Below are 27,698 nucleotides of genomic sequence, written 5' to 3' on the forward strand. Positions count from 1 at the left end.
TGGCTCGTATACTTCTGAGTGTCCGATATGTCGCTCAGCAGCACAGCGCGCACTTTGGGAACGCTGCCTCATTGCGCTTCGCTGATGATAGAAATGAAGCCGAATTGAAATTTCCAGAAGACGACACATCGATTAAAAATAATTTAGCACGCGCTTTCTGGAACAAGGTGGAATGTCCGGGAAACTTGAAGAAGAAAGATCAATAAATTGTGCTAGTGGGTCACAGATGGCGCCAGTATTTCTATCGGTTCATAACCGTTTTGCCGCCACTCCGCTGTTGTTCGTTTATGAATGGGGTTGTTTGCGGGGGGTGGGAGGGTATTGGGATGAGGGGTCGCAAACAAAATACTTACCCAAAAGTGGGTCGTACTTTTATATATTTTAAAAAAAAAAGATTTGGGAACCACTGGTCTAGATTATATATTTAGGCAGAGGAAAGGCACTATATATAACAAAGTGGACCCCCCTGCTCCATGTTTACAGGCTACAAGTTCAAGTTACGCATTGGCACTGGAATCTGGGAGGCTTAGTGCCCGGGCACATTTTTAAGATCGTATTACGGACCTGTAAAACATTTTAGAGGAGCATTAGAGCGCTTTGGGGACTTGACGGGCTGCTTTGCCAAGTGCTTAATGCGAACATAATGGAGCGCCGCTGAGGTGATACTCGACCAGAGTGCATTAGGCGGCCCCTTTCGTCACGTTGATGAGCTTTACGATGATTGTTTTAGACACTTTGGGTTGAAGCGCTTCAGGACCTTGAAATCTCTACCATCGGCCGTAAGGTAAGCACACTGGGGGGAAAAAAAGGGAAATGGCAGGTTGTTGCATTTACAAGAATGTATTTACTTTATATTACATGTATTGTTTATGTTCCACTTTTAAACATAGCTCGATCATGTTTAATTTATTGAATCTTGTGGGATGTGCAATATACTAATTTCAGTCATTTAGGTAGAATTAAAAATAGTTCTATTTAGTCCTCACCAGGAATTAAAAAGAGCACCGAGCGGATTTCTCATCAGGTCGGGTAACTTGGCGATAGTCACGTGACTTTCAAAGAAGCCGCAGGTTGTTCGTTTTGAGTTGTCGCTGGTTAAGAGCAAAAGTTTAGCGAAATAATAAAAATTAAAAAAATAAATATAAGAGCCGACGAGAAATATTCAGATATTCAATTCAAATACTTAATCACTCAGACTAACGTTACTCTGTTTTGCGTTTTTTCTGGTATTCTCTTAATGTTTTATCGAGGCCGGCACGGTGGCGCAGTGGTAACGCCGCTGCCTCGCGATAAGAAGACCCGGGTTTGCTTCCCTGGTCCTCCCTGCGTGGAGTTGCCTTATTGACATGAGCCATGTTTATTTAACATAATTAATTTAACAGAGAATTAAAGTTTATTTTATATAAAAATGTCATGTTTCAGAATAATAATTAGTGCATTAAGCATAATTAAATTATTTTTGATAAAAACAATTTTATATGGAACCGATGTATAAATATTTTTATTTTAATCTGGCATGCCATTTTTTTTTTCAGTGCACCCGTGTAGGGTCGCTCTCGGTTTCCGCAATGTTCGGCAAGCCTCTGCTGTCCTCCGCAGTCTGGACAGCTGGCACTGCCACATGACTACCTACCTGGGCAAGGACGCATACTGTCTTTCTTCATAGGGGGGCACCGCTAAGTGGCCATCGTGGCCTCTGCCTGCCACCTGAAACACAAAAGACATTGCTAAGTGCCAAGCGGGCACCCCAGAGGCAAAAACGCGGCCCATAATAATAGTAAAAAAGAGCCCAGACTGTGTCTCTGTGGTTAATTCTTAGCACAGCGTCGGCTCCATCAGGCAGCACGGGGGCTTTGGACCTCCCAAATCTGTCTGATGTCTTGGGATTGAAGTATCTTTCCAAACGTGTCTTTGTGTTGGAGGGGTGTTGTTGTGTTTTAGTAGAAGAAAGGGCAGAGGTTGCTGTTGAACTTCCCGCAGTACAGGGTCCAGGGACAGTCAGTCAGTCAGTCACTGTCCAACCTGCTATATCCTAACACAGGGTCACGGGTGTCTGCCGGAGCCAATCCCAGCCAGCACAGGGCGCAAGGCAGGAACAAATTCCGGGCAGGGTGCCAGCCAACTGCAGGACACACACACATACACACCAAGCACACACTAGGGACAATTTAGGATGGCCAATACACTTCACCTACATGTGTTTGGACTGTGGGAGGGAAACCCATGCAGACACGGGGAGAACATGCAAACACCATGCAGGGAGGACCTGGGAAATGAACTCCGGTCTCGGGCCAGGGACCGATCTATGAAACTAATGAAGCTTAAGCTTTGGAGCCCCTAATACTGGAGGGGCCCCCAGAAGTGACTTTATTTGGCAATTCTTGAAAGTTTTGGTTGTTTACAGTATGACAAATGAATAATATAGTGCAATCACATCAATTTTAGTCAAAAATCTGATATAGCGGTTACATTTATTTTTACAAATTTGTGGCAGTTGGTCGGGTAACAACCTCGCTGAAGAAGGTAACCGTGGTTACCTACATCTCATTGCTGATTTCAAAGGGGGTCCCCATAACAGTTCAACCTTCAGGGCCCCAAAATGTCAGTCCACCACTGATGAGAGCTTTGGACCTCACAAACGGTGAAGAGGCTCGTCTATCTGATAGCCTGAGATTTAAGTACCTGTGGCCAAATTTTGGGGGGGGCAGCTTGTTGAATGCCCTGCAACTGTCAACCCTTCGCACAGAGCCTGTTATGTCAGTCAGCTTACTCTTGGCAGTTAATAAGAGGGGGGAGCACAACTGTGCTGGATAGTCCTAACTCGGTCGGTCAAGTAGAGTGGTTCTTTACCTGAACTCGTACTCAATTATTTTGAATTCATGCCGCTGCAATCAACGTTACTTTTTATTATAATTGTCCAATGTATTAATTTGATTTGTACTTGATGGTTCTTTAATGTACATAATATAATCATTGTCTTGTGGTTTACTACAATCTTTAATTTTATCGTAATGTTTCAAACAAATGATGGAGCTCAGGGGAGGCACGGTGGCGCAGTGGGTAGCGCTGCTGCCTCACAGTTAGGAGACCTGGGTGTTTGCTTCCAGTAGTTTGCATGTTCTCCCCGTGTCTGCGTGGGTTTCCTCCCACAGTCCAAAGACATGCAGGTGAGGTGCATTGGCGATTCTAAATTGTCCCAAGTGTGTGCTTGGGGTGTATGTGTGTGTGTGTGTGTGTGCGCCCTGTGGTGGGTTGGTGCCCTGCCTGGGGTTTGTTTCCTGCCTTGTGCCCTGTGCTGGCGGAGATTGGCTCCAGCAGACCCCCGTGACCCTGTAGTTAGGATATAGCAGGTTGGATAATGGAGCTCAATGTGCTTTACAAGATGGAGAAAGAAAAAACAAATATAAAAATAAGATTAGTCGATACTACTTAATAAAGAATAAGTTAAGGTCAGATGTGGCAGCAGAAAAACAAACCAACACAAAAAACCTGCAGATGGCTGGAGGAAAAACAAAATCTGCAGGGGTTCCAAGGCCACAAGACCACTCGGCCCCTACTGGGCATTCTACCTACCATCAGTGATCTCAATCAGTCCTCAGGGTTTTCAGGTTCAGGCAGAAGAACTTGATGAAGATGATGACGGTCATGTGGACTTCTGGCCTTTAATCCATCAATGCAGGTACATCACGGTACCCTGATGAGGTTGTGGTGGTGCAGATCGCCACCATAGAAACCAGAAAAAGAACAGCAGAGAAAGTAGGGGTTAGTACGGATTGCGGAGCCACCATTAATGATAGTACAGAATATCAGGGTTACACTAAAATGGAGCTATGAGAAAGCCATGTTGAAATAATGTGTTTTTTAAGTGCTCCACTATATGAGCCTGGCAAATTTCTATCGGATCCACTATTGCAAATTTTAGGTGAAGGCCGCCTTGCTACATTTAAATTTAGCTCTTGGTTACGATTTGGAGTGTAAGGTGAGAGGCATTATGAGATAGAGGATGGAGCAGATGATTGAAGGCTTTGTAAACCATCAGCAGGATTTAAGTCAATTCTAAATGTCACAGGTAACCAGTGTAGTGACACTAAGACTGGGGTGATGTGCTCGGATTTTCTTTCCCTAGTTAACCCTTTTAAGGTGGATGTCGACAGGAGGGGTTGAGGGCGCCTCTGGTTATCACAGAAGTGAATCAAACTTTGCAGCAGCACATACCTATCATCACGCGGTATAGCCTGTCCAAAGCCACCAGGGGACAAAGCACATTTGGACCAATGCTCCCTGAAGTTATATCGCCAGTCTAGTCCCATCTCTATCTGTAATGCCACAAAGCCCTTCATCTCGTCTTTTTTGTGTGGGTTTCCACTTTGAAAAACGAGAATGCGATGTAAATGAGCCCGCAATTCAAAAAATTGCTCTGCATACCCGTTTGTCTCGTCTGACAGTAGCTGAAAGGCAGCATCAGGAGAGAGCGGCCTGAAGGAGGAGGAGGAAGAGGGGTTGAGGGCACATGTCAACAAAAGTCAACATCCAGGGGTAAAGGGTGACAATCAGCTGTTAATGGCGACAAAACTCACTGTTAGGTCACAGGCATTCCTTCTATACTTGGAGGAATGTTAGACTCATTGACTCGGGCATCTAATCCTTGTGTGTGCGGAAGTTTCGAAATGTGAACAAAGGCAAGATGGCATCGACCTCTCACGAGGGAGCGAAGTGAGTGCAGAAAAGAAAATACTCAGCAGATGTTGCTTTGCGCATTATCGCAGCATTTTTCAGAATCTGATTTTGTTGACAGTGATCAGGAGATCGAGCACAAGAGGGTGAGGAACTGGCATCAGCTGATCAGACACCAGCTGATCGGCTGCCAGATTAGCGCAGCCGGCGCACCTACGGCAAGGTTCGTGGGGGAGGAATACCCAGACATTGATCCATGGGAGCCAAACTGGCTACCGGACTTCACAAGACAGCATGGCTTGCTGTCGGACACGACAGATTACCAGCCGCTGGACTACTTCAGGCTGCTCTCTCCTGATGCTGCTTTTCAGCTACTGTCAGACGAGACAAACGGGTATGCAGAGCAATTTTTTGAATCGCGGGCTGCGCTTACACCGCATTCTCATTTTTCAAAGTGGAAACCCACAACAAAAGACGAGATGAAGGGCTCTGTGGCATTACAGTTAGAGATGGGACAGAACTGGCGATATAACTTCAGGGAGCATTGGTCCAAACGTGCTTTGTCCTTTGGTGGCTTTGGACAGGTTATGCCACGTGATAGATACGTGCTGCACCAAAGTTTTATACACTTCTGTGATAACCAGAAGCAAATGCTAAAGGGGTGAGCCAGGCTATAATGCCATGTATAAAGTTCAGCCCTCTGCTTGACATTGTGGGACCAACATATAAACAATTTTATCAGCCTGGCCGTGATTTGTCTGTGGATGAATTTATGATAAAATTAAAAAATTTAAATTTTAAAAAGGGACGTCTTTTTATGTGCATACATCCAAAAACAGTAAAATGTGACTTTTATATATAATGCCAGGCAAGCCCACAAAGTATGACATAAAGGATTTTGTACTGGCAGAAGCAAACAATTGGTTTCTGCCTGAAAGTAATCGCATATACAGTGGCACCTCGGGTCATGACTGTAATTCGTTCCAAAACTCTGCTCGCAACCCGATTTGGTCATGACCCGAACTAATTTTCCCCCATAGGATTGTATGTAAAAACAAATTATCCGTTCCAGACCGTGTGAACTGCATGTAAATATATAAGTTTTTAAGCACAAATATAGTTAATTAAACCATAGAATGTACTGTGTATTAGTAAACTAAATGTAATAACACTGAGAAAACCTTGAACAGAGAAAACTAACATTGCAAGAGTTCACACTACAGCCTTACGAAGCGCTCGCTGTAAACACTTTTTTTTTAAAATGAATTTTAAGCACAGGGAAAAATATGAGAATTTGAAAAATCTGTAATTTATACAAAAACTAACCATACTGTAAACAACCAAGGAAACTAACCTTGCATGAGTCGAGTTCTGGCATGAAGGAAGTGAGGAGGAAGCTGGGTGTAGAAGAGGTTACAGTTTTGAGGGAGAGTCCCCCTGCGCGATGGAGGGATGTCCTCCTTCAGGTGTTTTCTCTCTTGTGATTTCTTGGGTTTCTGGTGTTTTTAGCTGTTTAGCTGGTGGATCAGACTTTGCAAAAATAGCGGTCTAAGTTGCTTTTTCCTACGCATTAAAATTTTTCGGAAATGCAAGACCGCATGGTCGTTCATCATGTCTACCACTCTGTTTGCAACCGCTTTGTCAGGGTGGTTCTTCTCGAAAAAAAAATCCTGGCACTCGTTCCATTTTTCCCATGAAGGCTTTTTATCGCATCACTTTTTATAACCGCCCTTTCCTCTTCTTCCCCTGAGGACTGCTCCTCGGTGAGCAACTTATGCTGCTCCTGCTGGACTTCAGCGAGTTCCTCCTTGTGATCCAGGACCAGCTCCTCGATGTCCTCATTGTCCACTTCAAGACCCCATGCTCTTGCCCGTGGACACAATCCCATCTACAACAGGAGGCTCAAATCTTTCGAAATCCTGTTCAAGAACACATTCAGGCCAAAGTTTCTTCCAGTCCGGTATGTGACGTCTTCCCAGGCTTTATCGATGAGGTTGATGTAATGAATTATATTAAAATGCTATCCCCTGAAAGTTGCTTCTCCTTCAGCCACACTATCAACAATTTTTCCACCTCTTCCAGCACTTGAGGCCTCTGCTTGGTTAACACTGTACCTCCTTTTGCAACATCAGCTGCTTTAATGGCCTCTTTCTGCTTTAGAATAGTCGAAATCGTAGATTTGGACTTTTTGTACTCGGTGGCAAGATCAGTAACACGAACACCATGCTCATACTTTTCAATAATTTCTTTCTTTAATTCGATTTCAATTTTCTTCTCACCATCACTACCACTCTTCACTTGCTTAGAGACCATGGTTATTGCAAAATGAATGCAAAAGCACACGAAATACTGTAGAGCACAAAGAGTTCACAGCGAATGCACACACGTCTGACTGAGAACAACGTACAGGGAGAGACTGAACACGTGCGGAAATCATCGGCGCGTCCGAACCGGAAGGGAAACTGGTTTGTTCGTCAACCAAGTGTGTGGTCGTGAACAGTTTGGTCATAACCCGATTTGTATGTGGTGCCGAGATGTTCGTGACCCAAGGTTCCACTGTACAGGAAAGTATTTCTTTCAAAGAGAGAACTTGACAAGTCCGGTTGTGCTGGAGCTGCTTCAGGGCTATGAACATCTGGGTCATGTTGTGTACATTTGGACAATTTTTATACATCACCTGAATTGTTCATAGAGCTACAGAGCAGGGGAATTGGAGCTTGTGGCACAGTGAGGGTGAACAGAAGACACAGGCTGAAGAGGAAAAGAGGTGACAATACGGTTATCATGCGGGTGGAAAACCTGGTGGCATTGGCATGGCACGATGTCGGACGGGTGACTTGTCTCTCTACAGTACACAATTATAACAATATATGTGAGAGAGTGCAGCAACAGACAATTGAAAAGGAGGCGCCAGTGCAACACGTATGGTAAGCAGTGCAACGTGGCAATGACTGCAATTGGCTGCTTTGAGCGAGATCAGACGTGGCAGGACTTCACTGTGTAACATGCATGTGAAATCATAGAGTGTGCAGGCTCATTCAACATGAAAGACAGTAACATTTGTCAAAAGTAAATATTTTTTTGCTGATTTGATATGTTAAACAATTGCTTTGTGTTCTTCTTTTTTAAAAAAAGTTGGTTTCCGGAAAAATATTCAGCCCTGGGAGAAAAGAAACAAAAGTTAGCCCTAAAAGAGTTCAGATTCTGGCAGCTCCGTTCTGCACTCGCTGTAATCGATTGATGCCTTTTTGGGTGGTCCTGAGAGGAGTGGGTTACAGTACTGTAGTCGATTTTCTCAAATATCCATCCTTGTATCTATGCGAGAAAGTCTAGGGGAGACCACTCCGGCTTTATTTATTTTTGTGTGTCTATGAATGAAGAGGACTGGGTTGGGTGTGTTGTCTGTAATAATAATAATTAATAGGGGTCCCCAGCTTTGTCTCTAGTGGGGGCTGCAGGATGCGAGTCGACTCCAGACCAGTTCAGGTTTCTGGGGGTGTGCTGGTGGCTTGTGTGTCAGTTACTTAGTCCACGGCACTGAGCTTACCACTTCTGTTCTGTAACTTTGTGTTTTCTTTTTCTCCATTTTGTGCACAGCTGACAGAAGTCCACAGATGAGGCCAAATGAATAAGCGTTTTCAAAGACGTGTACCAGAGAAAAGGAGAGCAAGAGCACACCATGCAACAAGGCAATAAAATTCACCCCAATGAAGTGGACGGCCGTGTCAGGATCACCAGTGCCAGCCCAAAGCCAGTGCTTTTCAACACTGAGCAAGTGGTGAGTTTATGTCTGCTTGGCCGTCAGATTCTGAATATTAGGAGGTCTGCTGCTCTGTAGTTTCTGTCCTAAAGGGGGCGCAGTGGCACATATGGTCATATGCAGGCCAGTCTGAACTGCCTTGGGTAAAACGAGACGAAACATGAAATGGCAAAACGGTGTTGGTGGTTGAAAGTCTGCAGGCCTCGGTGGGACCTTCTGAAGTGGAACTTATAAAGAAGGTCCACTCCCTGCCTGCCTGCCTTGCGTAAGTGACCTGAACTTGGATTAGACTGGCCTGGTGGCCATTGTAACAGTGGGAGAAGGTGCTGATGGGAGTATCTGTAGTGAAGTGAGGTGGGTGGGCATCAACATGTGGGTGTGAGAGTCCATTTAAAGGGGCTTCATTAGGATGATATGAAGTGGGGTGTATAACTGGCTGGCCCAGGTTGTTTGTTTCTCATGGCCTTTACTGTTCATTGTAACGGCAATCCATGTCATTACGTGTGCCAGGTGACCGCGGCTACCCCCTCAGACACCGGCACCTTTTGCTTCAAACCCTAGAATGCAGAGGAGTGGCGCTCTAATGCCCTGCATGAACTTGTGTGGACAGCTGGAGAGCACAGCCAGATATTCTTGAATGGAAGTAGTGGAGTCTTAGTGCGTCATGATGCCCTACCAGCCAGTGAAGTTCTGCAGCATCGTGATTGCATATGTAGGAGGTTGAATAGCAGGCTTCATACAGTGCATCCAGAAAGTATTCACAGCGCATCACTTTCTCCACATTTTGTTATGTTACAGCCTTATTCCAAAATGGATTAAATTAATTTTTTCCTCGGAATTCTACACACAACACCCCATAATGACAACATGAAAAAAGTTTATTTGAGGTTTTTGCAGATTTATTAAAAATAAAAAAAACTGAGAAATCCCATGTCCAGAAGTATTCACAGCCTTTGCTCAATACTTTGTCGATGCCCCTTTGGCAGCAATTCCAGCCTCAAGTCTTGTTGAATACGATACCACAAGGTTGGCACACCTATCCTTGGCCAGTTTGGCCCATTCCTCTTTGCAGCACCTCTCAGGCTCCATCAGGTTGGATGGGAAGCGTCGGTGCACAGCCATTTTAAGATCTCTCCAGAGATGTTCAATCAGATTCAAGTCTGGGCTCTAGCTGGGCCACTCAAGGACATTCACAGAGTTGTCCTGAAGCCACTCCTTTGATATCTTGGCTGTGTGCTTAGGGTCGTCGTCCTGCTGAAAGATGAACCGTCGCCCCAGTCTGAGGTCAAGAGCGCTCTGGAGCAGGTTTTCATCCAGGATGTCTCTGTACATTGCTGCAGTCATCTTTCCCTTTATCCTGACTAGTCTCCCAGTTCCCCACAGCATGATGCTGCCACCATCATGCTTCACTGTAGGGATGGTATTGGCCTGGTGATGAGTGGTGCCTGATTTCCTCCAAACGTGACGCCTGGCATTCACACCAAAGAGTTCAATCTTTGTCTCATCAGACCAGAGAATTTTCTTTCTCATGGTCTGAGAGTCCTTCAGGTGCCTTTTGGCAAACTCCAGGTGGGCTGCCATGTGCCTTTTACTAAGGAGTGACTTCCGTCTGGCCACTCTACCATACAGGCCTGATTGGTGGATTGCTGCAGAGATGGTTGTCCTTCTGGAAGGTTCTCCTCTCTCCACAGAGGACCCTGGAGCTCTGACAGAGTGACCATCGGGTTCTTGGTCACCTCCCTGACTAAGGCCCTTCTCCCCCGATCGCTCAGTTTAGATGGCCGGCCAGCTCTAGGAAGAGTCCTGGCGGTTTCGAACTTCTTCCACTTACGGATGATGGAGGCCACTGTGCTCATTGGGACCTTCAAAGCAGCAGAAATATTTCTGTAACCTTCCCCAGATTTGTGCCTCGAGACAATCCTGTCTCTGAGGTCTACAGACAATTCCTTTGACTTCATGCTTGGTTTGTGCTCTGACATGAACTGTCAACTGTGGGAACTTCTATAGACAGGTGTGTGCCTTTCCAAATCATGTCCAGTCAACTGAATTTACCACAGGTGGACTCCAATGAAGCTGCAGAAACATCTCAAGGATGATCAGGGGAAACAGGATGCACCTGAGCTCAATTTGGAGCTTCATGGCAAAGGCTGTGAATACTTATGGACATGTGCTTTCTCAGTTTTTTTATTTTTAATAAATTTGCAAAAATCTCAAACTTTTTTCACGTTGTCATTATGGGGTGTTGTGTGTAGAATTCTGAGGAAAAAAATGAATTTAATCCATTTTGGAATAAGGCTGTAACATAACAAAATGTGGAAAAAGTGATGAAGTGCTGGGAATACTTTCTGGATGAACTGTATGTGGATGCTTCAGGGTGGCATTTGAGCAGCGCACATTTACAAGGTGATTGTGAATTATAAACAGTAAATCACATCGAAATGTTCATATGGCAGGTTTTATAAATCACATTTTACTGTTTTTGGCTGTATGCACATTTTCACGCTTGAATCCATGAAAAGTTTTATAAATGAGATCCCAGGACTTTAGGGACCTTCAAATCTTAACTTAATGTTATTTTGGAGGAATGAGATTTGGGGCTTTTTTTGAGCTGAATGGCCCTTTCTTGTCAAAATATATTGGTGATGTGGTGATGCCTGTGGTGGGGACGGGACCTGCCACATTTGGTTACTGACTTGAAGATGGTTTTCCGGGCTGTTTCAGTAGCAAATGCTACAGGACCACATGGTGGCGTAATAGTAATGGTGGTGCTGCTACCTTGCAACAAGGAGGCCAGGGTTCCCGTGCCCAGAGTGTGCCTGTTCTCCCTGTGTCTGTGTGGGTTTCTTCTGGATGTTCCCGGCTTCCTCTCAAAGACATGCAGTTTAGGTGGACTGACGATGCTAAACTGACGTGAGTGTGTGTGTGTGTGTGTGTGTGTGTGCGCGCCCAGTATAAAGCAGGTTTGTGGGTTGGTTTGGGGACTGACCTGCTGTTCACATATGTAAAGGGGTGGGGTGCTGTGGGAGTGACCCAATATACAATACAATACAATTTATTTTTGTGTAGCCCAAAATCGCACATGAAGTGCCACAATGGGCTTTAACGGGCCCTGCCTCTTGACAGCCCCCCAGCCTTAACTCTAAGAAGACAAGAAAAGACCCTTGTAGGGGAAAAAATGGAAGAAACCTCGGGAAAGGCAGTTCAGAGAGAGACCCCTTTCCAGGTATGTTGGGTGGGCAGTGGGTGTCAAAAAAAAGGGGGTCAATACAATACAATACACAGAACGGAACAAATCCTCAATACAGTATAAAATTCTGCTCCGTACTTATACATTTTTAACAGTAGATGATATCCCATAATGATTTGGATTTGTTCAGAGTCCTGGAAACCTCAGCCATCAAGCTGCCTCCCCCATTTGGCCATTCCACAGCCGAGACGGTCAATCCGATGACGGGACCCCTCTACCCCATGATTCCTGTGATCCTCCATCAGAGATGACTTTACCTTTAGGCAGGCAAAGCAAGTTGGCAGGTGGGCTGTGGGCACCAAGTGGCACATTTGAGTACGAAGAAGAGAAACAGAATAGGTGAGGGTTAGTATCCAATTCTAACTATCATGTTACTTCTGTTTTAGTGATGATGACTAACAACAGAGATGCAGTCTGTACAGTTAATCAGCAGCTCTAGTCAGGGTGTGCTAAACTGAAGTCGTGAGTCTTCAGCCGGGATTTAAAACCCAAGACTGAAGGGGCATCTCTTATAATAGCAGGCAGACCACTCCACAGTTTAGGGGGTCCTGTAACTGAAAGCTCAACCTCCCCCAGTTATTTTATTAATCCTTGGAATCCTAAGCAGACCGGCATCTTGAGATCTTAATGTGCGCTCAGGTTTAAGTCATGATAACTTCAGACAAGTAAGCTGGACCTCGGCCATTTGATATTTAATAGTCTAGCAATATGTTTGCTAGAGGGGGCACAACTACTGTCAAAGTAAGGGGCAATGGTGTCACGTGGTCTATTCAGTCCCTGTACCTTTGACTTGCTGTCCAAATGGGAGTTGCCCAATATGGGGGTAGAGTTGGGCTGATTTAGGAGACTGGCCTCCTACTTACTGTACCTGGGGTCTTGTGTAGGAGATGATATGTGTTCCTAATGGGATGGACCACATTTTACTTGTAAGTAAGGTGGGGAAAATTTTCTTTTTTCTTTTCTGAGGAAGCACCTGTAAAGAGGTGTTGGGGAAAATGAACTACTGTATTAAATTAGGGGGGTTGAATGTATAACCTCATGTCTATGAGCTGGGCGTCCTGTTGCAATGTATTACTGGCTTCAGTTTGGAGCCAAATTCAAATGTACTTCAGTAATATTGCGTGTTATAGTGGGGGGTGGGCGGTGGTCTACAGATTTACTGTCCAGGTCAATGGGGGTGTCAAATGACTATAAGGTATTTCTGTTGAGGGTTACAGTGAGTTTTTTTTTAAGCTGGGGATAAACCCAATGTGTCTGCTTAAAGATACTCACTGTACACTGGGGGGAGTTCTGGGTGGCGACCTCCTGCCTGTGTAAGTGGAGGGGCTCAGGTGAGTGGCATTCTGTTTATGGTGTTTTGGTGTACGTTTAGGAGAATAATCTGCTAGAACTGGGGGCTCATTATTGACAATATGTTAGAACTGGGGGTCTGAACAGTGAGGGGTGTAGGAGACTCCTCTACTGCAAGTGGGACTCGTGTAAAGGTCCAGGTAGACGCTGCACACTGGTGTCAGTTGAAGTGGCTCCCCAACTGTCCATGTTAAGAGGCCAGAAAACTGCCACATAAATGTGGCTAACTAACTAATATGTCTGTGTTGTTGGGGTGTCTCCTGCAAGGTTTGACCACCCGACCCCCCCCCCCCCCCCCCCCCTAAGAAGACACTCAGTTATTGATTGGATTTCAATGGAGTTTTATCATGGCATGTTGTATAGTGGTGAGGTGACTGCTGCGGGAGAGACCCCCTGTCTGTCAAAGTAAGGGGGGGTGTGTGTGTCATGTGACCTACTGTGTGTCTGTACTGCTGACTTTAATATCTATGTCTATCTGCTATATAGTGTCTTTCATATCTATGTATCTATCTCTATCTGCTAGCTAGATAGATAGATATGAAAGGCACTATATGATAGATGTGAAAGGCACAATATGATTGATAGATAGATAGAGATGTGAAAGGCACTTTATATCTTGCAGATAGAGATAGATAGATACATAGATATGAAAGGCACTATATAGCAGATAGATATGAAAGGCACAATGATTAATAATAATAAAAATAATACATTTTATTTATATAGATTTTATTTATAGATAGATGTGAAAGGCACAATATGATTGATATATAGATATGAAAGGCACTATATGATAGATAGATGTGAAAGGCACTATATGATAGATATATAGATATGAAAGGCACTATATGATGTGAAAGGCACTATATAATTAATAGATAGATATGAAAGGCACTATATGATTGATAGATGTGAAAGGCACTATATGATGTGAGAGGCACAATATGATGTGAGAGGCACTATGATAGATGTGAAAGGCACTATATGATACAGTATATAGATATGAAAGGCACTATATGATTGATAGATGTGAAAGGCACTATATGATAGATATATAAATGTGAAAGGCACTATATAATAAATAGATGTGAGAGACACTATATGATTGATAGATGTGAAAGGCACTATATAATTAATAGATAGATGTGAGAGGCACAATATGATGTGATAGGCACTATATGATAGATAGATAGATATGAAAGGCACTATATAATTAATAGATAGATGTGAGAGGCACAATATGATAGGCACTATATGATTGATACATAGATGTGATAGGCACTATATGATTGATATATAGATGTGATAGGCACTATATGATAGATATATAGATATGAAAGGCACTATATGATAGATGTGAAAGGCACTATATGACAGATGTATAGATAGATGTGAAAGGCACTATATGATTGATTGATAGATAGAAATGAAAGGCACTATATGATTGATTAATAGATAGAAATGAAAGGTACTATATGATAGATGTGAAAGGCACTATATGATAGATATATAGATGTGAAAGGCACTATATGATTGATAGATGTGAAAGGCACTATATGATAGATATATAGATGTGAAAGGCAATATTTGATAGATATATAGATATGAATTGTACTATATGATTGATAGATGTGAAAGGCACTATATAATAGATAGATGTGAGAGGCACAATATGATGTGATAGGCACTATATGATTGATTGATAGATGTGATGGGCACTATATGATTGATAGATATGAAAGGCACTATATGATAGATGTGAAAGGCACTATATTATTAATAGATAGATAGATGTGAAAGGTACTATATGATAGATAGATGTGAAAGGCACTATATGATTGATGTGAAAGGCACTATATAATAGATAGACAGATGTGAAAGGCACAATATGATATATTGATATGAAAGGCACTATATGATAGATTTGAAAGGCACTATATGATTGATAGATAGATAGATGTGAAAGGCACTATATATATCATCTATCTATCCAGATGAAATTCCAATTGCCATCAGTAACATTACAGCTCGTGATACTAGAAGGGGTAGCGGAGGGTTGCTCTGAGGTTGGGGTGCTGATTTACTTTCTAGGTAAGAGTGTTTTGCCTGTTTCTCGTAGGGGGGTCTAGGAACAGTGTAAGTGAGCATGTGCGGATGGGACAGAGGCAGACTGGCCTCCTTTTTAAGGGGCTCATGTAGCTGATGTGATATCTCCGCTGGAGAGGGACTGGCAGGGTGACCTGTGTAACCGGGTGGTTCATGTAAGTGACCTTATGAGTATCGGCTGGGGGTCCTGTCTCCTGATTTGAATTCGGAGCTTAAGATGAAATTCAGATGGCTATTAATGAATTGTATTTGGGTGGACAAAAGGTGGGGGGTGTGGGGGGGCTGAATTGGGATACAGATTCACTGTTCAGGTAAGTGGGAGTATTAAATCGCCTAATGTGTCTCTGCTGGGGGGTCCTGTTACACTGCATTAGTGATCTGAATTGGGAGTTGCAGGCTGAGCTCGGAGTGCCTTCATTAATATTCTGTCATGTCAAACCATTTATTATATTCCATGATTGGGAGTTGGGGCAGGGAGGTGGGCTTATCATCTAATCCAGGACACTAGAAAGCCTGGGCGATTGACTAATGGGATTCTGGCATTGACGGACAGAGAAGCGGGATGCACAGCACTTAAGGCCAACTCCCTGTCCATTCTGTCTGCTCGCTGCTGTCGTCATCCTGCAGTGGCTGTGAGGGGATTCATCTTGCAGCGCGAGCAGAGCAGAGCACAGGAACGGAGGGCAGGGGAGGGGACCAGCTCTCCATGGAGAAGACAATTGTGAAGAGCCGGCTGGTGCACACCGCCTTTTCAAATCACATCCATCTGACTTCTTTCTTTCAGAAATACGGCAATGACTTCATCGTGGAGAACATCCGCAAGAAGCAGTGCATCTACTATGTGGAGAAACCGCAGGAGGGGGTCCCTCAAGGGTATGTAATGGCCTGGGGAGGGGCACTCGCTGTCCTGTGCAGACTGTCCCGCTCTGATGCAGCATGGCTGTGCTGCGGGGTGGGGAGGCTGCTAGTGAGTTAAAGGGGCTCGTGACTGTGAGATTCTAAAGTTTGACTTTGGGACAGGGGTGGGGTTGTGGGCAGACCCCTGTGCTTGGGCCAAAGTCTCGTTAACAAGTGACAAACTCCACAAATGTCCAGCTGCAACACACAATAACAACAGTATTTATTTCTATCATACATAAAAGTGGTCTTGCTATATGGTTTGTGAGACATGGACACTCTCCAGTGACCTGAGACTAAGACTCGACTCCTTCATGTGCGTCTCTCTGGAAAGTCCTTGGGTACCGCTGGTTTGACTTTGTGTTACTCATGGAGTCCCGAATGAGGCACCTGACCTGCACGGTGAGGGAGGGTCAGTTACGGCACTACGGCCATCTGGCGCGTTTCCCCGAGTTTGTTCCAGCTTGCAAGGTCCTCATTGTTGGGGACCCGAGTGGCTGGACCAGTCCAAGGGGTCGCCCACATCACACCCGGCTGCGGCAGATAGGGGGTCATTTCCGGAGGGTGGGACTGGTCTGTCTGGGGTGGGGGGTTGCCAACCGGAATCCGGAGCTATGGTGGGTGTGGCAACCGGAGGTGGGTAGTGACGAGTTACATTTTACTTGAGTAACTTTTTAAAAAAAATTAAAGTAGTTTTACTGCACCATACCTTTTACTTGAGTACATTTGTGAGGAAGAAATGCTACTCTTACTCCGCTACATTGGGTAACACTCAAATTGTTACTTTTTTTTTCCATTATATACGCTGTATTCCAAACATGCACGGCCCAGAAACGGCAGCCACGTATTCTTTAGCTAAAACTCCCTAAACCGTCTCCCATTCATTCTCTATGGTAGTGCTAAACCACTGCCAATGCGCTCTATTTTCTGCCACTTCGGTTTCTAGGGGGCGCTATTCTGCACTTTTCGACGCTCTGCCTGCAGTGAGCGTCTGCCTTCATAGACGTGCTGGGGCGTTTATCTTAAGTAAATCGTTAAGTTTAAAATGTCAATCGCGGTTATTTCTGTTAATTCGTGCTTTCATTGATTACAGCTAATACTGTTATCAAGTGGTCGCTATTTTTGCCTGTTGTATACAATCTATCTTGCCTGCGTGCAGCGTGTGTCAATTGATAAATGATTTAATGTATTTATTTTTGACATAATTCTGTGTTGTAAAATACATATACATTATATATAAAACAAAACTACTATATAACTAATACTGTTATGTATCTGTCTAGTGTCTTCCCTATCTATCCGTTTATCTAGTGCCTTTCACATGTGAATGTACGCTCACTGCCTGCTTGCCTTTCTGCAGCACCTGTCATATAGTGCCTTTCACATCTATCTATATCTTTAGTAACTTCTCTGTCTGTGCATTATTCAATGATCTGTCAGACAGTGTATGTCTTACAGAACTTAAAAATAAGAAGTTATAAGGACACTTGTTCATGTTAATTGCAGTCTCAACTTTTAATGTTTTTAAAAAGGGCATCCCAAGAGCATCTATTCTACAGTGACTTTCCTATTTATCTATCTAGTGCCTTTCAGATCTATATGTACTCTAACGGACTTCTTGCTTTCATGCAGCGTGTGTTGAATAATAAACAGACTGAATCATTTTTCATTTATTTTATTGACATAAATCTGATACATGCTGTGTGTGTGTATGTAGGTATGATTATCCATATTACTAACCAAGAATAAACCGGATATGGACGCAGGAGACATCGCTCGCGGTCGGCGCCTGCGCACTAAGTCTGATCCACTGAGAATGAAGGAGTCACACCTCAATAATGAAGGAGCTCAACTAACGTAAATAAGAAATGAGGCACACAGCCACACAATAAAGAGGATTCAGTGCCCCAGAGTGAAACGGGAAATACTACGGAGTCCACAAAGGTCCACAACACACAGCATAATCAAACCCGAGAGAGTACGGAAAGCGCAGGTGCCTACAACGCGTTTCTGAACCATAGCTCACCACCGCAAGCGAATTCTGATACACCACCAAAACCAAAAGAGCTCAACTAATGGAAATACGAAATAAAGCAACGAGCACAGACAATACGGAACTCTAACCGTCCACACTACACACCATAGTCAAACCCGACACAGTACGGAAGGTGCGGGCGCCTACAACGTGCGTCTAACACACCGCAGGCAGACCCCCAAGATGGTACAGAAGCCCCAGAGATACGGACTCCACAGCATATGTGAATCACATTACAGTAATACGATAATATGAGTACTCACAGATAAAACAAACACAACAGGCTTCGGCGTCCTGCCCCACAATCAAACCGGAGAGAGTACGGCGTCCCCAAACGTCCACAAAACACAGCATAGTCAAACCCGAGATCGTACAGAGGGCGCATGCGCCTACAATGATTACCACATGAAACACACACACGGCACCAGAGGTATAATATTAGCTCAACTAACGTAAATAAGAAATGAGGCAACGCGCCCATAGGTAATGACACAGCCACACAAAAAAGAGGATTCAGCCCCCCGCCCCAGAGTGAAACGGGAAAAAGTACGGAGTCCACAAAGGTCCACCATACACAGCATAATAGTACGCATACAACACGTAATAAGAATAAACAAACGCTCCGTATTGAACGTACGACATCCTCACACATCCAAACTATACAGCCTAAGTGAATCACATTACAGTGATGCATTATTAACAGTACAAGCACAAAAAATGCCCCGTATTAACAGTAAGTGCAATTATTCATATTACTAACGGTAAACAATGGAGAACTAATGGAGTCACGATCACGGCTCCAAAACTATACAGCTCCACTAACGGAGCTACAAACACGAGCCCGCATGGACAGATACAATGAACGTAGACGCCTACAATGCGCGTCGCAAAGCAGGCACGGGTTCAAAACGACAGTGCTCGACTGACGGAGATACAAAAACGAGCCCGCCTGGATAAAATCAATGAACGCAGGCGCCTACAACGCGCGTCTGTAATACCTTTTACACTTAAACGACGCCAATTTCCCATTAAACCTGCATTTGCCATGACAATCAACAAATCCCAAGGACAGACCATGGACAGAGTTGGCATATACCTATCTGAGCCTGTATTTGGACATGGACAACTTTATGTTGCCTTCTCAAGAGTTCGGCGTTCATCTGACATTAAAGTTATAGATACTCCATACCAAGGAAAACTCATTCAAGGACAACACACCATCTTTACTACAAATGTTGTTTACAAAGATTTATTGGAATATTTCTTTATAATGTACCATGCTATGGGTTCTTTACTTCCTATGTGCGTCATCTACACCTTTACACTCCAATCTATCTCATACATGCATCAATGTATTTCGGGTTACCCAACGCCAGGGGTTGGCGAGCGAAGTGAGCAGGGGGCGGAGCCCCCTAGTATAATATAAATAAACCTAATATACTGCTAATGCTGAGATCTGTGTAGTGCGTTCTCTCTGTTTTCTTATATAGTGCCTTTGCTGTCTGCCTGTTAGATGGTGAATTCCCTGTCTACTGTATGTAGTAGTATTAGTATTATTACTTTTTGGTTTCCCTTTCTGCCTAGTATATAGTGCCTTTCCTATCTGTCTTATATAATGTCTGTCTTATCTGCCTATTTATCTACCTATCTAGTGGTTTCTCTGCCTGTATATTATTTACTTGTATACTGTTTTTTTTCCTGACAGTTTTGTATCTGTTATATGGTGCCTTCCATATCTATCTGCCTATCTAGTGCTTTTCACATCTACATGTACTCTCACTGTCTGCTTGCCTTCCTAAAGTATCTGTTGATTAATAAAAAGGCTGTACTGTACCATTTTTTTATTTAGTAGTGCTTTCTCTGCCTGTCTTTTATACAGTGAACTCTCTGTCTATCTATATAGTAATAACAGTAATTTTATTATTATATAGCAGCTTTCCCGTCTGCCTATCATATAGTGCCTTTCCTTCCTATCTATCTGTATATCTATCCCCTTTGCTGTTTTTATATATATATATATATATATATATATATCTATTATACAGTGCCTTGCCTGTTTATTTATATATCTAGTGACTTCTCTGTCTCTCTGTTACGCAGTGCTCTGTCTGTCTGTGTCTTATGGATCTTAAAAATAACAGTTATAAGGACACTTGTTCATGTTAATTGCAGTCTCAATTGTAAAGAAAAAAAATATTTTAAAAGGAGCATCCCACATGAAAATATAACAATCTCATTAACTGACAGTGCATACCAATTTATAAATTTTATGTCCATTTGAGGTTAAAAAGGAAAACAAAAAATAACACTTTCTCCCCAGCGGGGAATTGAACTCAGGTCTCTGATGCACGGCAGGCCTGCTGCGCTCGGATTGTGTCGGCTATCCACGACTGGCCAGGTAAAGTGAGACTTCTTGTACTGTATGTGCACACGCTGCCTTGTTCTAATGTTATTTTGTATCAGCTGTGCTATTTGGAGGGCAAGTGAATATGCAGTATTGTACTGTCAGTGTACAGTAGATCTCGTCACTGTAAGTAGTTTGCACTGTTCAGACATACACGTTACCTACTGTAGGTATCGGCTTCAAAAGCTTAGTTGTGAAAAACACAGATTTGGAACTTTGTGTTATTTGTGCATCTTTATTTTGTAAAGATGTGATTTATTTTTACTCATTTATTTTATTATTTGGAAACATCAGAATTTGCAAATTATTTTATATTTTTGTCTGTCTTATTACAGCATTTATAAAAAATGATTTATTATGATCAAACAGTCACTCAATACTTGAGTAGTCTTTCACCAAATACTTTTTTTACTCTTGAGTAATTTTTTGGATGACTACTTTTTACTTCTACTTGTCATATTATTTTGAAGTAATGCTACTCTTACTTGAATACAATCTTTGGCTCCTCTACCTACCTGTGGTGGCAACGTATTGTACCAGTGCAGGCTCCCCAACTTGACTTGATTAAAATGAGCTCAAAGAGCTTTGTAGTAGCAATAGCTAAACAGATTTACGGCAGAAACCCAATTCACAGATCGCATCCTCACTTTATTGACCGCAGCAGTGGAGCCCGAGGCAGTACATCTTTATTTAGCGCTTTTCATAATAAAAGGCACAAAGTGCAGAATGTTTGGCTGAGTTTTAGACACAAAGCATTTCAGGAAATTCTGTTTGGATTCAGGGGAGCCTGGTGGGTGTTTGAGTTTCAAGGAGGACATTTAAGAGAGTTGTGTGGAGAGGATGATGAGACACAGGAGAGACTAAACCCCCTGCTGCAGATTGCTTTGGTCTACACAACACATAAATGAAATTTTCAACTTAAAGGACGCATCTGGAATATGGCCAATGTCTATGGTGCCTGTCCCTTTAACTTTCATGTACCAGTAAGCTCAATGGGAGGTGTTCTATCAAACCAGTATTGGCACACTGCATGATAACATGCAGTGAATCCACTTGACTCCTAGTTTTCCTCCTCTTTCTCTGTACATTTATCATTCATTTGTTCAGAGGTTGATGCATTTCCTGAGCGGCTTTTCTTTTCTCCACCCTAGCAGCCTGCTTCTTCTCTTCTTTCGTCGCCATCTTTTCACGTTAAAACTGATGAAGTCGATGTTTGTGTTGCAATTACTTAGTACGTTTTTCTTAATTTTTCACTTAAGATGGCGCTCAAGTCTTCAATCTGCCTCAAGAATGATTTAAAATATGAAGAGGTAGGGGAAGTGATGGCGAAGGTGGTAGGGAATGAGAATGGCGCCCTGCTGGCTGCTGCCGAGAGTTGATTCTACAATAAAAAAAAAAAAAAAAATTAATAATAATTATTATTTATTACTCCCTGAAAGCGGATAGTAGACGTCACATAGTATGAGTACCAAATTTCAGGTCAACAGTTCAAACGATTTGTGACGACAGGTGATTTAAAATCCTGGACAGACAGCCAGCCGTGCTGGCGTATTATATAGAAGATACTGGCAGACAGAGAAGCAGTGCCCCCTGCAGGCAGTCTCTGGCACATTCGTACGGGTGCTTGCTGTTCACTATGTGGACTGCCAACTAAAGTGAGATGAGGTGCCATCTGCCATATGCAGGTTGTCATTTTTTTATTCTTCTCTCTGATTTACTGGTCTGCCTCTCCATGTGACAGACAGGCGAGGGGTCTGGTGGCCTGCACTTCTTGTGAGCCCATCTGCTATCTACAACCCCAATTCCAAAAACATTGGAACACTGTATAAAATGTAAATAAAAACTGAATGGAACGATTTGCAAATTTCATAAACCCATATTTTATTCACAATAGAACACAGAAAACATATTGGATGTTGAAAGTGAGACATTTTATTATTTCATGAGAACTAGGAGTTCATTTTTTGAATTTGATGGCAGCAACATGTCTCAGAAAAGTTGGGATAGGGGCAACAAAAGGCTGGAGAAGTAAATGGTGTTAAAACGAAACAACTGGAGGAACATTTTGTAAAACTAATTAGGTGAACTGGCAACAGGTTGGTAACACATCTGGGTTTAAAAAGAGCATCTCAGAGAGGCAGAGTCTCCCAGAAGTAAAGCTGGGCAGAGGATCACCAATCGGCAAAAACGGCGTCTGCAAATTGTGGAAAAATTTCAGAATAATGTTCCTCAGTGTAAAATTGTGAAAACTTTGAATATCTATCTACTGTATATAATATCGTCCAAAGATTTCCAGAATCTGGAGAAATCTCTGTGCACAAGGGACAAGGCCGAAAATCAGTATTGGATGCCCATGATCTTCAGGCCCTCGGGGGGCACTGCATTTAAAAACGAACCCGATTCTGCCGTGGAGAGCACTGCACGGGCTCGGGAACGCTTCCAGAAATCAGTGTCTGTGAACACAGTCCACTGTGCCGTCCACAAATGCAGGTTACAGCTCTATCATGCAAAGAAGAAGCCATATGTGAACTTGATCCAGAATCGCCACCATCTCCTCTGGGCCAGAGCTCATTTAAAATGGACTGAGGTCAAGTGGAAAACTGTTCTGTGCTCCGACAAACCGAAATTTGAAATTCTTTTTGGGAAATGTGGACGTTGTGTCCTCTGGACTATAGAGGAGAGGGACCATCCAGCTTGTTGTTAACGATCAGTTGAAAAACCTGCATCTGTGGTGGTATGGGGGTGCTTTAGTGCCTATGGAACTGGCAGCTGGCACATCCTGAAAGGCCCCATTAGTGCTGAAAGGTACACAATGTCTTTTTCAGGGAAGGCCATACATATTTAAACAAAATAAAGCTAAACTGCATACTGTATCTCTTACAACAGCGTGGCTTCATAGCAGAAGAGTCCAAGTGCTGACCTGGCCAGCCTGCAGTCAGGCCTTTCACAAGTTAAAAACATTTAATGAAAAAGATGACAGACGTCCCATTCTTTTCTGATATTGGATTCTAGCTGCTCAACAGTCCTCTCCCAAAAGTCCAGCAAGTGGTCTCCTTGGTTCCCAGACATTTACAGACTGGTCTTAAAAAAGGTGAGGATGCTACACGGTGGTAAACATAAACACGGCCCTGTCCCAACTCTCTTTGAGATGTGTTGCTGCCAAACAAATTCAAAATGACTTTATTCTTAAAATGGTACATTTTCTCAGTTTACACATTTTGATATGCTTTCTATGTTCTATTGTGGATAAAAACGTGGGCTTATGAGATCTGCAAGTCATTGCATTCTGTTTTTACACAACGTCCCAACTTTTTTGGAAATGAGGTTGTATATCGGGGTGGTCAGCTCAGATTCTGGAGAGCCGCAGTGGGTACAGGTTTTCAATCTAACTATTTTTCTTTAATTAGTGACTAGTTTTTGCTACTAATTATCTTCATTTAATTTATTTGCTCCTTAAGACTCAAACACTCACCTTTTGGGGAATGGGAAGAATAGCAGCCTGCCAGGAGAAAATCCCATAAGAACACAGGGAGCGCATGCTGACTCCAGACAGATGATGCACCAGTGTAGGGTTTGAACTGCAGATGTTGAAAAAGGAGAACCAACTATTTTTATTTTTTTTTTTTTTTAATTCATTTGATGCTGGGCATGTCTATGGCAGAACTAGGAAGGACGGGTTTAGTGCAATGGTTTTACGTCTTCCGGGTAGGAGAGGAGTTAGTGGAGCAGTAAAGATGACGTTTAAAAAAAAAAAAAAAAAAAAAAAAAAAAAAAAAAATCCATGTTCTTTAAGCGATGCATTAAACCGGACCTGTATCAATATATTGAGCTGCGGGTCCTCCGCCTGTGCCGTACGCGAGCAGCGCTCATCGGCCTAATAGGTGAGGGAACCCAGTCCATCAATAAATAGCGGGGTGAAAGTGGCCATACAATACAATACAATACAGTTTATTTTTGTATCGCCCAAAATCACACAGGAAGTGCCGCAATGGGCTTTAAACAGGCCCTGCCTCTTGACAGCCCCCCAGCCTCGACTCTCTAAGAAGACGAGGAAAAACTCCCAAAAAAACCTAGTAGGGAAAAATGGAAGAAACCTCGGGAGAGGCAGTTCAAAGAGAGCCTCCTTTCCAGGTAGATTGGGCATGCAGTGGGTGTCAAAAGAAAAAGGGGGTCAATACAATACAATACACAGAGCAGAACAAATCCTCATTAAAAAATAAAAAATTTTTTAGAAGTACAGAGCAGAATTTACAGTAGATGATATCACATAATAAGATTTAGATAATTTTTAGACTCCTGGAGACCTCAGCCACCAAGCTGCCTCCCCCATTTGGCCATTCCATGGCTGAAACAGTGTTGGGCCAGCCAATCTGATGAGAGGACCCCTCTTTCCCACGATTCCTGTGATCCTCCATCAGGGATGACTTTACCTTAGGCAGGCAGAACAACTTGGCAGGTGGGCCGTGGCACCAAGTGCCACATTTGAGTACCGAGAAGACAAACAGAACAGGTGAGGGTCAGTATCCAATTCTAACTATCATGTTACTTCTGTTTTAGTGCTAATGACTAACAACAAGGATGCAGTCTGTACAGTTAATCAGCAGCTCTAGTCAGGGTGTGCTAAACTGAAGTATTGAGTCTTCAGCCGGGATTTAAAAGCTGAGACCGAAGGGGCATCTCTTATAGTCGCAGGCAGACCACCCCACAGTTTAGGGGCCCTGTAACTAAAAGCTCGACCTCCCATTGTTTATTTTATTAATCCTTGGAACCATAAGCAGACCGGCATCTTGAGATCTTAATGTGCACTCTGGTTTGTAAGTCATGATAAGTTCAGACAAGGACCATCTGATTACACAGATCCATCTCAAGGACCACTGATTACACAGCGACTAAACTCTAGTCTCCAAGGCTAAGCTGCGGCATTCCACACCTGCCCGCACCACTGCTTCATCCCGTTCAGCTCCAGTGAATCGATTAATTCGTGATCGCAAACGGATACATAAGATTCGCGCTTTTGAATGGCTCTTTCAGTGAAGCGTTCGCCAGTCGTCCATCACTACGCAGCTGGGCGACTGTAATAAGAATATAAGTTTAATGTCGCTGCGCTCTGTACAAAATTTATTTTAGAAATCCTCTCGCATGTACAGGGCAGTCCAAAGTTAGCACATAGGGGCTCCCAGCATTTAGAACTGCTAGGCAAGCATTTGCAGAGAGAAAATTACAACTACGAAAATAGACATTGTACTAGTTCTGTATGTTAGAGATGAAATGGAATCCTCTCCTTCCCTTGTTTGGAACCTACTGCAAGTAAGGGCCTACACGTGGGAGAAGACAATATAAAAGACTTGGACAGCAGCCAAACACTTTGAAGCCAATGGATGGCTGGGTGATAATGTCATCTGGTCCTGAGAATCCTTCCAGCGCAGCAACGAAAAATGGCAGACTGTATAGATCAAGATCCCACCTTGGTACTTGTCTTGCTATGGCTTCCCATCTGTAATGCCGCGTAAATCATCAGTAAAGAAAGCTATTTTCTCTTATGTGATTGTTACCACCGTATCACTATGGGAGGGATATCACCTTTTAATATCATCTCTATATTTAATCTTCATTTGGATCTTGATTTTTGTTTGTCCGCGAATGAATTAGAAGAAGCACTAGATGGCAGTAGAGAGACAGCTAACACATAGGCATTGCATTAAAAATCTCCTCCAGGCTGATAGTACTGAAGACTGTAGTACTCCAGTCACACCTCAAAACACAGACATTCAAACTAAACAAATTGTTGTGCTTTAACTAATCTTTATATGTAATCTTCATTTGGATCTTGATCTTTGTCCGCGAATTCATGTTCAACCGACACGGTATCCTTCAATAAGGCGCGCACAAAAAGGCGAGCTTCAAAGGGCGACCTCAATTGGACACATCAAATAAAGGGAAACGCAACAAAATTATTACAGTAAATGTATTACCCAAAGGCAATGATTGAACGTATAAAAAGGCGAGAGCAAAGATATCAAAACATCCACTTAATTAATGCATGAACGTCTAAGCGAGACAAACATTTTCCAATCCTATATTCCGTGCATTTCCAGATGTGTTTCCCATTGATAGTTTTCTCTTTTCTGAATGTGTAGTCTTCGACTACGAGTAGATCTGCACCTTTGTTGCTCTTCACATATTCCAGAGCCATTTGAACTAAATTATCTACGAACGCGTTTATTCGCCGCTCTCAATTGAGGTTGCCGTTTTGAAGCTCGCCTTTTTGTGCGCGTCCTTATTAAATAGAACATATAAGTCGGACACACTTCTGTGATTTTTCCATCAGTCTGTGTTTGGAGTTCAAGAAAAAAGCATTGGTTCTTCCTTACTCTTTGGATTGCCACAAAGCAACCTGCAAGATTGGAGAAAGGTTGAGAAGAGATCGTGAGAGGAAACGACAGCGTCGTGAAAACGAGACGGACTGTGAACAGAGAGAAGCAGAAATGCTCCTACACCACCACATAATTACTATTCGGACAGTGATTCCGAGTAGGCCGTTCCTATCGAATCAATGTCCAAGGGTTTTGTTTTGTAATTTTGTTTCCCTTATAAAAAATCATAATGCTGTGCAACAAAGGGCCCAGTTCATGACTGGGAGCCGCGTTTTAAACAGGGAGCCCTTCACAGACAACTTAAACACGCGCAACGTAGTTGGACGCACATGGCTAGTATATATATAGTCTTCGGTTACTTAAAACGCTGCAATGACAAAAGAACTTATTCCAACTAGTGAGCTACCGCCCCCTACAGGAACAGTGACTCCACTCCCACCGGCGCCAGTTCCAAGTCTTCCCGCCCTCGCGTGAGGTCAGAGGTGACGCCTGCCTGCTTGTTGCTCCGCACCTCCATGTTGGTGTTGAGACCGGTCGCCAATGTGAATTGATTGATTGATTGTGGAAGAAAAGCGTTTTCATATGCGAGTACGGTCTTTCTCATTCTCTTATTACAATACTGAAAAAAAACTCCTACAGAAGCGTATTAGGGCCACGGTGAAAAAAAAAAATACGGGCAAAATTCTCGACATTTCCACTTTATTCTCGTAGTTTATTTTGTCATTAAAGTAGAATGTGGTAAACTAAACTTCATCTTTTAAAATGAATTTTTAATTTACAAGATTTTCTCAAACTCCGTCATAAATTTACAGTATGTAGCACATTAAATGCTTTGTGTTAAGTGTTCCCCG

At 43.1% G+C, this 27,698-nt stretch overlaps 1 protein-coding gene across 1 annotated transcript in view; it reads left to right on the plus strand.

Annotated features, from left to right (window-relative positions):
- The window catches only part of LOC114655300 (transient receptor potential cation channel subfamily M member 2-like), a 74,679-nt gene that overhangs the window by 8,879 nt on the left and 38,102 nt on the right, over positions 1-27,698 (plus strand). Inside the window, 2 exon segments of the mRNA XM_028806193.2 lie at positions 8,272-8,452; positions 15,922-16,010. Coding sequence (XP_028662026.2) covers positions 8,354-8,452; positions 15,922-16,010 — 188 coding nt within the window. The 5' untranslated portion in view covers positions 8,272-8,353.

The sequence above is a fragment of the Erpetoichthys calabaricus genome, chromosome 8 (genome assembly GCF_900747795.2).
Source record: "Erpetoichthys calabaricus chromosome 8, fErpCal1.3, whole genome shotgun sequence".
In the NCBI taxonomy this organism is placed as follows: domain Eukaryota; kingdom Metazoa; phylum Chordata; class Cladistia; order Polypteriformes; family Polypteridae; genus Erpetoichthys; species Erpetoichthys calabaricus.